A 9729-nucleotide genomic window follows, 5' to 3' on the forward strand; every position below is an offset into this window, starting at 1 on the left:
ATCATTTGGGGTATTTATCACACACAGAGCCTGACAGAGAGTAGAACTCAGCAGTTGTTGAATGAATGAATGAATGAATGAACAAAGAAAGAAAGAAGCCCTAGCCTCACCAATATTTGACCTTCAGAACTTTGCTGATCCTCAGTTTACTCATCTTTAAAATGGGGATAATTATACCCATCTCTTCTTGTTATTACAGAGATTGAACTAGGTATGCATGTAAATAAATTAACTTACGTCCTGGAACAGTGTGAACACTAAACAAATGGTACTCATTTTAATCTCCTGGGTTTGATTTAGCTAATCCTGACCAAATAGATCTAACAAATCATCTCAATATATTTCATATTTCATAGATTTCATATATATCTGTCACAGGTCTAGAGACTGGGAAGTACAAGGTCAAGGTGTTGGCAAATTTGGTAACTGGTGAAGATCCTCACAGTGGTGGTCTTCTCATGGTAACCTCACATGATGGAGGGGGCAAGGGAGATTTCTTGGGCTACTTTTATAAGAGCACTAATCCCATTTATGAAGCTTCTGCCAAGGGCCACACCTCCTGATACCACCACCTTGGGAGTTAGGATTTCAAGATAGGAATTTTGGGGCGACACTTTCAATCCATAGCAGATGTTATACTGTGATAAGCAAAGTTCAAACTCATAAAAAGAGTAACAGCTGCACACCTTGAAATGTCCAAAGCACTGGCTCAAGGCTACTACAATCAGCCAAACGCATATAAAAGTCATCTGAAGGACTGTAAATTAAGAGTGGTACTGACGCTCCTTTCTAACTATTTATTATTAACTACTTGTTATTAGCAAATTATCTTGGGACCTATAAATTAGATGTATCCTGCAAATAGATAATGTTCCAACCTCGAAGAAGTTCAATGTTTATAAACAGAGTACATATGCCTTTGGATGCTCTGGACTCAACTAGTTAAAAGCTAGGTTAAAAATAAATCACATAGAAATCAACTATACTCCAATAATTTTTTTAAAAATATCACATAGCATTTGTAATTAACATAACTTAAAAAACAATGAAAACTTTTTTCCCCAAACAATGATTACGTGCTGTTTTTATTGCAATTCAAAGAGGGAAAGATAACCTAGTTTACGGACTATTTCTCCAAAGGCAGGGTTATAAAAAGTCCTTTTTTTTTTTTTTTTTTTTTCTGCACAGTAGAGTGATTTAAATGAGCTGCATATAATCAAGTTATCTCTTTTTTGGAAGGCGGAAAATTGGAAGATTTGTTAAAACTTGGAAAGAAATTTTGTCATTTACGTCATGAATCACTCAGCAAAACATGTGCAACTTCAAATAAGTTATTACCTCAGAATATCACTAAGTCACTTAACCTAAATATGAGTTTTTTGTTTTTTGGATTTTCTTGTTCGCCATCATCAAATCAACAGTTCTGCAGGCAAGGGTCAGGACCAATTATCTCCAGCGATGTTTGGGGAGAGGGAGAAGAATGGAGCTTAATATAAGAGGACTAACACTAGAACTAGGACCCCACCATCACCATCACCTCTCGCACTTCACTAGAAGAAACAGAAAGAACCCATCATTCTGGAAGCTGTGGTAGATGCTCGGGCCACGTTACATTGAATAAACCTATTTTGGAGTCACACACTGAGACTCGACAGTGACACAGGGATTCATCTACAGAGCTAGTTTACTAAACTATGGGCACTCAGAAGTAAGCAACCCATTCCTGCCTCAACTGAACCAAAGGTTCTACTGGCCTTGTGAAAGCTCAGCCAGGTGCTGAGAGCCCCGGTGAGAGGACAGCTTTGGGGGGAGGAGGACTGAAGAGGGGACAGAAGCTCTTTTACATGAAGAGGGGATATAGAGACACGTTCACATCGCAAGGTAAGAAGCCTCTGGGCCGAGCCTGAATTGAAAGCGTGAAATGAAGGGGGCATAGATTTTTTTTTTTTTTTTTTTTTTTTTTTTTTTTTTGCGGGTGCGTCTGGCCTCTCATGGCTGTGGCCTCTCCCGTTGCGGAGCACGGGCTCCGGATGCGCAGGCTCAGCGGCCACGGCTCAGGGGCCCAGCCGCTCCGCGGCATGTGGGATCCTCCCAGACCGGGGCACGAACCCGTGTCCCCTGCATCGGCAGGCGGACTCTCAACTACTGCGCCATCGGGGAAGCCCCTAGGGGGCATAGATTTTAACAAATATATTAAGCCTTTACGTGGGTCGCGTAGTTTAAATCTCACAGCAACACTGGGAAATCGATACTGTCAATCCCCTTTTAGACACCAGGAACAGGGAGAAAAAGAAGCAAGAAGGTTCTTGCCAGGCCTGCGCCGTCAGACCCCCGGGATGCAGGAGCGCAGGGGCCGGCTTCCGCGGGTTCCTGAGCGGGAGAATGGCCCGGCTTGGGTACAGAAACCTAGGCCTGGGTGAGGCGCCAGCAGCGGAAGAAGGTGGGGTCTCCCGCGCGGCGCAGCACTGGCGAGCGGAGATCAGCGCGGCGACTACAGCTGCAAGCCAAAAGCAGATGCCGGCGACAGGCACCAGCCCCTCTGCCAGCCCCCTCGCAGCGCGGAGGGGTTTCTCACGCCCCGCTCTTGGGCGACTGAGCCGGAGGTCGGAAGGAAGCGGGGCGAGGGATGAGTCATCCCGCCTAATCCCTCCTTCCTGGTCCCCTCGCCTCCGCACGCCGGCCCCCTCCCGAGATTATGCAGCCCGAAACGAAGACTCCCCTCGGCCTCAGAATCCTCCACCAAACCCCCCGTGGCCTGCGGAGGAGAGGAGAAGGACGGGGCGTGTGGCCAATGAGAGCTTCGCTCTCTCGCCCGCCGTCCAATAAGCCGCTGATTACAGGCTGGGGCGGGACTAGAGGGGCAGGAGGGGGCGGTCCCGGGTTGGCGCTCGGCGCCGTGGTTCGGTGGCTCACAGAGAGAGCGCCTCACGGGGAGTCGGCGCCTAAGCGACGCGTGAAGGCGCCACTGCCAACGCCACCGCCGCCGCTGCTGGCCAAGGTGCTGGACACGACAGGCCGGCCGGCCACCTCATCAGTTCAGGATCCAGTTGCAGCCGCCGCTGCTTCGCTCCCAGCCAGGTCCCCATGGAAGAGATGGAAGAAGAGTTAAAATGCCCCGTGTGCGGCTCCTTCTATCGGGAGCCCATCATCCTGCCCTGCTCTCACAATATATGTCAGGCGTGCGCCCGCAACATCCTGGTGCAGACCCCAGAGTCGGAGTCGCCCCAGAGCCGACGGGCCTCGGGCTCCGGGGTCTCCGACTATGACTATCTGGACCTTGACAAGATGAGCCTGTACAGCGAGGCGGACAGCGGCTATGGCTCGTACGGGGGGTTCGCCAGCGCTCCCACTACCCCGTGCCAGAAGTCCCCCAACGGCGTACGTGTGTTCCCCCCGGCTATGCCGCCACCGGCCACACACCTGTCACCGGCCTTGGCCCCGGTGCCCCGCAACTCCTGTATCACCTGCCCCCAGTGCCACCGCAGCCTCATCCTGGATGACCGGGGGCTCCGCGGCTTCCCCAAGAACCGCGTCCTGGAAGGGGTAATTGACCGCTACCAGCAGAGCAAAGCGGCGGCCCTGAAGTGCCAGCTTTGCGAGAAGGCACCCAAGGAGGCCACCGTCATGTGCGAACAGTGCGATGTCTTCTACTGTGATCCGTGCCGCCTGCGCTGCCACCCGCCCCGGGGGCCCCTAGCCAAGCACCGCCTGGTGCCCCCGGCCCAGGGCCGCGTGAGCCGGCGGCTGAGCCCGAGAAAGGTCTCCACCTGCACAGACCACGAGCTGGAGAACCACAGCATGTACTGCGTGCAGTGCAAGATGCCCGTGTGCTACCAGTGCTTGGAGGAGGGCAAACACTCCAGCCACGAAGTCAAGGCTCTAGGAGCCATGTGGAAACTGCACAAGGTGAGTCCTAAGAAAACCCACCCCTAACTCCCCGCGCCTCCGATCCTCCGGTTTTGCAGCAGACGATCCCCCTCTTCTACGCACAGAGCCTCCCAATTGGGGCGCAATGCAGGTGCCTCCAATATCTGCTTCCCCCGTCTGGTGCATTGCAGGAAGCGCAGGGGACTGTAAACGGCGCACAGGGGAGTAGAACCTCTCCAGAGAGTTGAACCTCTCCAGAGAGTTGTTTCGGGGATGCGTAGAGCGGGTCTCCCGGTGCACGCTGCCTGCGAGCCAGGCTTAGGGCGCCCCCTCCCCGCCGCGGACGTGCAGCTCTCGGCGGCCACCAGCGTGCTGGAAGGCGATGAGTAGCTGGGCCGATCCGCGGCTGTGCTCAGGGCCGCCAGGGAAGCTCCAGGGCAGAGCCGGTTGTGGGGCTCCGGCCGTAGTCCCCGGGGAGGAGGTGGGCGCGGCTGGGCGGCGCGGACCGCTGGGTGCTGGAGCTGCTGGATAGGCTGGAGCCTGGATTCGCAGAGGGGGCGGGGAATACGCCGCGAGCTGAATGCTGATAAGTCGGCGCTGGCCCAAGCCCAGCGGCAGCGCGGTAAGGATGCGGGTCCGGGTGCTTTGCGCACAGAGGTGTGCGAATGTGGAGTGGGGTGGAGAAAAAAAAAAGAAAAGCCTGAAGGCTGCGGCCCTGACCCTCGCGGAGGGGATCTGGGCTGGAGTAGCAGAACTGGAGGTTTCTGCGCGGTCGCGGCTTGAAAGCTAGGCAGGTGCATCTCCCAGTCTCCCAGGGTAACCCCCTCCTATCGATCACCCACACACCCATTCGTCCAGAGTCCAACCCTTTTCCTCACAGCCAGTAGTTGTTTGTGAAAATTTGGGGACACCTGTTACCAAATTTATCTTTCTGATGTCATTTGATGGTACCTCCGCCAAAGCTAGCCTCCAGAACAGGGCCTTTAACGACTTGTTAGGTGATGCCACTCCTCTGTTCAAAATCCTCCAATTGCCCCCCGCGTTTCTTAGATGGTCCTTAGGATAGTCCGCCAGGACCTCACATGACCTGTTCCCGCTTGGCCTCATCGCCCTCATTTCCTCCCATTCCCTCTGCTTCAGCCACGCAGTCCCTCTTGCTGTTCCTCCACCAACACCAGGCCCCTTCTGGACCCGGGGCCTTTGCATTTGATGTTCCTTCAGCCTGCATCTGAACAGTTCACTCTCTTGCCTCCTTCAGATCATTACTCAGATGTCACCCTTGCAGTGAGACCTTTCTGAACCCCTTGGTTCCCTCCCCGCTTTATTTTCCTCAGTAGTACTTACCACTAACTGGGATGCTATACTTTAACTATCATGTTACTTTTGTATTTATCTATTGCCCCCCCCAACATACACACACAAAATAAGCTTCGTGAGGAAAGAGATCTTTATAATATTATTGCCCACACTGCTTAGAAGGAAGGGAACCACTCTTGAGGAGATGTACATGAATTGGACTTTTTACTTTTTAAATAATCGACTTAGTTGGGTGTGCAAAGGGCAAGGCAGGGGTTCAGGACTGTTGTAGGGAGGTTTTCTTCACATCATTGAGTTGCAAGCCCCAGGATGAGGCAGGGCAGTAGAGATGGTGTTCAGGCATCAGCTCTGCCCCACTCAGGGTTTCCTGGCATTCCTTGGAGACCAGAAAGGCTAGCCTTTGAGAGAGGCCTTGGGGCTAAGGAGGGGAACATTGATATTTTATTTGCAGCAAGAAAAAATAAAATAAAATAAAATAAAACATCACCATATTCAGCAATCAGGGAACTCAACTCAATACTGAATGGGATCCATGTTTACAGTCATTTATGTTCTCACATATAGTCTATTAAACTGTATTAGTACTGATGGAGACATTTAATTCAGCACAAATTTGAGCTCCCCTCCTAGGCACATGCCACTATTTTTTAAACACTTCAATTTGTTTAAATGATGTTTAATTTTGAAAGTTTTCAGAACTTTAGTCCATGGCCAATTTTTTCTTCATATTATGATTTCACTCTTAAAGTGCTAACTATAGCCTATGTTAAATTGCCCTACAAAACTTTCCTTGGAACTAAGAAACTAATCACCTGTCTGGAAAAAGAACTTAGAGGCACATGCTAATTAGGATGGTCAAACCACTGCATTATTCTTCTGTGAAAAAGAGCCTATACTTTATCCATTAAGACCAAAGGCAGCCTTTAAATATCCACCAAGCCCCTTGTAGATTTGAAATGTTAAACCATTTGTTTTATCGGTAATGGACATTGTGAGTAGACACTGTGGTGTGGACAGTGTTGAAATTTGGATGTCTGCTAAAAAAGAATAATGTAAAGCCCTTCAGATGTGACATAAGTAGGCTAGGAAGGGAATATTGGTTCAATTTTTTAAAAGACCATTTCTTCTCTGATCTTTTGCACATTTTTTCAAAAGAGTAGTTATATTTTTGTTCAGTCAATATCAAGATTATTAAACTGCCAATAAATATAAGGCAGAAGGATGACAGATTTTAACTCTCACTTATCATCTGTTAGATGAACAACAAACATTATTCCCCCACTTTATCTCCTTAATAAGGTAATGTGATAACGTGCGATTTTCTCCTATGTCTATTTATCTTCCATCCTCACAAAAAGCTTATGGGCCAGAATTTCTATGTCCTTCAAAACATAGGAGAGCAAAGAATTACACTAAGTAGTTCTCCCAAAATTGGGCAGTTAGTTATCCACACAAGTTATCACCAGACCTGAAAGTTTTCATTAATATTTAGTCATTTCCAGTGATAAAGAAAACCCTGTAAATAACTGTTTCTCTCAGAAAGTCATCATCTTACACATTTAAGACAAAATGGCTGAAGTTTATCTTTTAAATGGTATTAAAAACAACTAATTGAAATTCATTAGTTGTCAATTGACTAAATTAAAATACGTTTCAGATATAGATGGCCTTCGAAATCCATGAAAAATAATGCAGGAAGTGGCCTTATAGGGCAAATATCTGGTGACACTTTTTATTTAGTATCAGCACTTGCTCTATACCTTATCAAACTTGGGTTGGTATAAAGAATTGCTACTCACACAAAAAAAGATTTTGTAGACATTTTCATATAGGCAATTGGAAACATTATTATTACTTTGTAATTTTGGCAATTCATATTTCTAAATCTAACATTATCCTTGAATTCTTGGTGTATTTTATCAATCCCTGAATCAGTAATATATTTGTAACCGTTCCTTTGTGTTTGTACTGTTGAGCAAGAATTTTCTTTTCCTTTGTACTCTAAACACTGACCATTCTGATTCTTATCTCAAATGTTATTTCTCTATTACCTTCTTTTTTTAAACAAAGATTTGCAAGTTAAACATTTTAAAATAAACCATGAATTATTATGGTTTCACCTTCAAAGCCTTCTGGAAAAAATACCTGCTTTGTAGTATGGTGGCATCTCATCAAAAATTTGTGTAGTAAATGTGTTATTTAATGTAACCAAAGTGGTGTTCAGTTTTATATATATATATATAAATATATATTATATTATAATTATATATTATATATAATATAATTATATATATATTATAATATATGTAATATATATATATCAGCAGTAAATACAATATAATCTAGATGTCCGTATGGTAAATGTAACAGGTAACATATGTTCATGTTTTTAACTTCTTAAAAATTTACTTTTAGTATAATCAGAACGTTCTGTGAGCAATGTAAATATTCTTACAGGTATTAAGGAGAATGTTACAGAGGAATGAATTGTTCCTCTTTGTGCTGAGGCAGAAATAGAAAGAACTAGATGAGGTTCTGGGTTCCAGACCTGATGCTGCCACTTACTCGCTGGTAATTTTAAGCAAGTCTATAACCTCTCTGTGCTTCCTACTCACAGGATGTAAAGCACCTAAAACTATATTTGTGAAAATATTTTGAAAAAGTAATTTAGATGTTTATAACTTACTAATTTCAGTTTGGCAAAATAGAAAGTTTTTGCATAAAATGGAAGTTATTGTCTCACTAGTCAACAGTTACTGCATAAAAATCTCATCCCCCAATTTGGGATAATTTGCTTGCTCCTTATAGAGCACAAGGTGCCATACAAAGGCTACTCTTAAAGGTGGCCTAAAAGAGTGAGCCAGATCCTCATGCGTCCTCCGAGAATAGTCAGTTGAATTAACTCCAAGGAACAAGGACACACACAAAGATTTATTTGTTTTTTTTTTTTTTGCGGTACGCAGGCCTCTCACTGTTGTGGCCTCTCCCATTGCAGAGCACAGGCTCCGGACACGCAGGCTCAGTGGCCATGGCTCACGGGCCTAGCCGCTCCGCGGCATGTGGGATCTTCCCGGACCGGGTCATGAGCCCGCGTCCCCTGCATCAGCAGGCGGACTCTCAACCACTGCGCCACCAGGGAAGCCCTTATTTGTATATTAAACAAAGGTATTTTGTTTTTCAATTACAAAGCTAAAATGATAACTGATATGATTCAGTTTTGAAGATATTATCACTTTTGAAGCAGCGGAAATTGTTCTTCCTGTATATACTATGAAAAGATGCTATTAACTGGAATTTCAGATCAACTCACAGTTTTCATAAAGTTAGAGAAAACTGTCACAGTCATCTGTCATTGAGTAATAAATATAATGCACAGGCAAAAATTATCCTTACCAATAAATTGCACTTCTCTCACCTAAGCACCTTTCAAAGTGTGTGTATTCGTATAACTTAGCCTTGGCACAGAGGAGGCTATTCTATGATAAATGTTTAAGAAAAAAATAGTTCTACGTAATATTGTTTTTTATCAGTTTTATCAGAGACTGTTGGTAGTAAGGAACAGAAACCCACTTAGGGGATCTCAGAGGATTTCATGGGAAATAAAATCAACTCACAAGGAGACTGGAACTGGAAATCTAGAGATTAAATTCACTTCTGTGTATCAGTCAGCTTGGACTAAGTTATGCTGCAATAACAAACAATTTTTTTGTTTTAAAAAAACAAAAAAATAATTAATTTTTTAATTAAAAATTAATTTTGTAAATTCTCAATGAATTACAACAATATCATATAATTTCTTACAATAATACCCACTGAAAGTGAGCTCTGGCCCTTCTCCACATCCTCCTTATTCTTTTTTTTTTTTTTTTTTTTTTTTTTTTTTTTTTCTTGCGTTATGCGGGCCTCTCACTGTTGTGGCCTCTCCCATTTGCGGAGCACAGGCTCCGGACGCGCAGGCTCAGTGGCCATGGCTCACGGGCCCCGCCGCTCCGCGGCATGTGGGATCTTCCCGAAACGGGGCACGAACCCGCGTCTCCTGCATCGGCAGGCGGACTCTCAAGCACTGCGCCACCAGGGAAGCCCCACATCCTCCTTATTCTTGAACTTAGGCTGAAAGAGCATGTTTGGAACACACCAACCTTAGGGCAGAGAGAAGGGAGTAGAGCAGAACCACTCAACAGCACTTAAAGTTTCCACTCAGACATTGCGTGTCTCTTCTGCTTACATTCCATTGGCTAAAACAAACCATGTGACCAAGACTGACATCCGTGCTACAGAAAATTCACTCTTCCAACAGAGAAAGGCACCGAGAAGAGCCTTGTAGAAGAGGACAGAGAATATTTTGAACAAATAATATACTCTGGCATATGCCTAACTCTCTCATGCCTGCTTCTCTCTCTGGATGGGCTTCCTTGGGCTGCACAAGGCCTGACATGACTCCTCCAGCCCCAGTGCAGCATGACATTTCTGTTCAAGTATCCACTCTCATCTAACTACTGTCTCTGTGTCTCTTAGGCCACATTTTGAAGTTTAGGGAAAGAATGT

At 45.7% G+C, this 9729-nt stretch overlaps 1 protein-coding gene across 3 annotated transcripts in view; it reads left to right on the top strand.

The window, feature by feature from the left end:
* Window positions 1–2689: 2689 nt before the first annotated feature.
* The window catches only part of TRIM9 (tripartite motif containing 9), a 112581-nt gene continuing 105541 nt past the window's right edge, over window positions 2690–9729 (top strand). The window contains exon 1 of one of the 3 annotated variants that reach the window (XM_007446601.1): window positions 2690–3906. In XM_007446601.1, coding sequence (XP_007446663.1) covers window positions 3085–3906 — 822 coding nt within the window. In that variant the 5' untranslated portion in view covers window positions 2690–3084. The remainder of the gene's footprint in view (window positions 3907–9729) is intronic. The other 2 variants (XM_007446602.1, XM_007446600.1) reach the window with 2 other exon arrangements.

Source organism: Lipotes vexillifer, unplaced genomic scaffold (genome assembly GCF_000442215.2).
Source record: "Lipotes vexillifer unplaced genomic scaffold, Lipotes_vexillifer_v1.1 scaffold124, whole genome shotgun sequence".
NCBI lineage: Eukaryota > Metazoa > Chordata > Mammalia > Artiodactyla > Lipotidae > Lipotes > Lipotes vexillifer.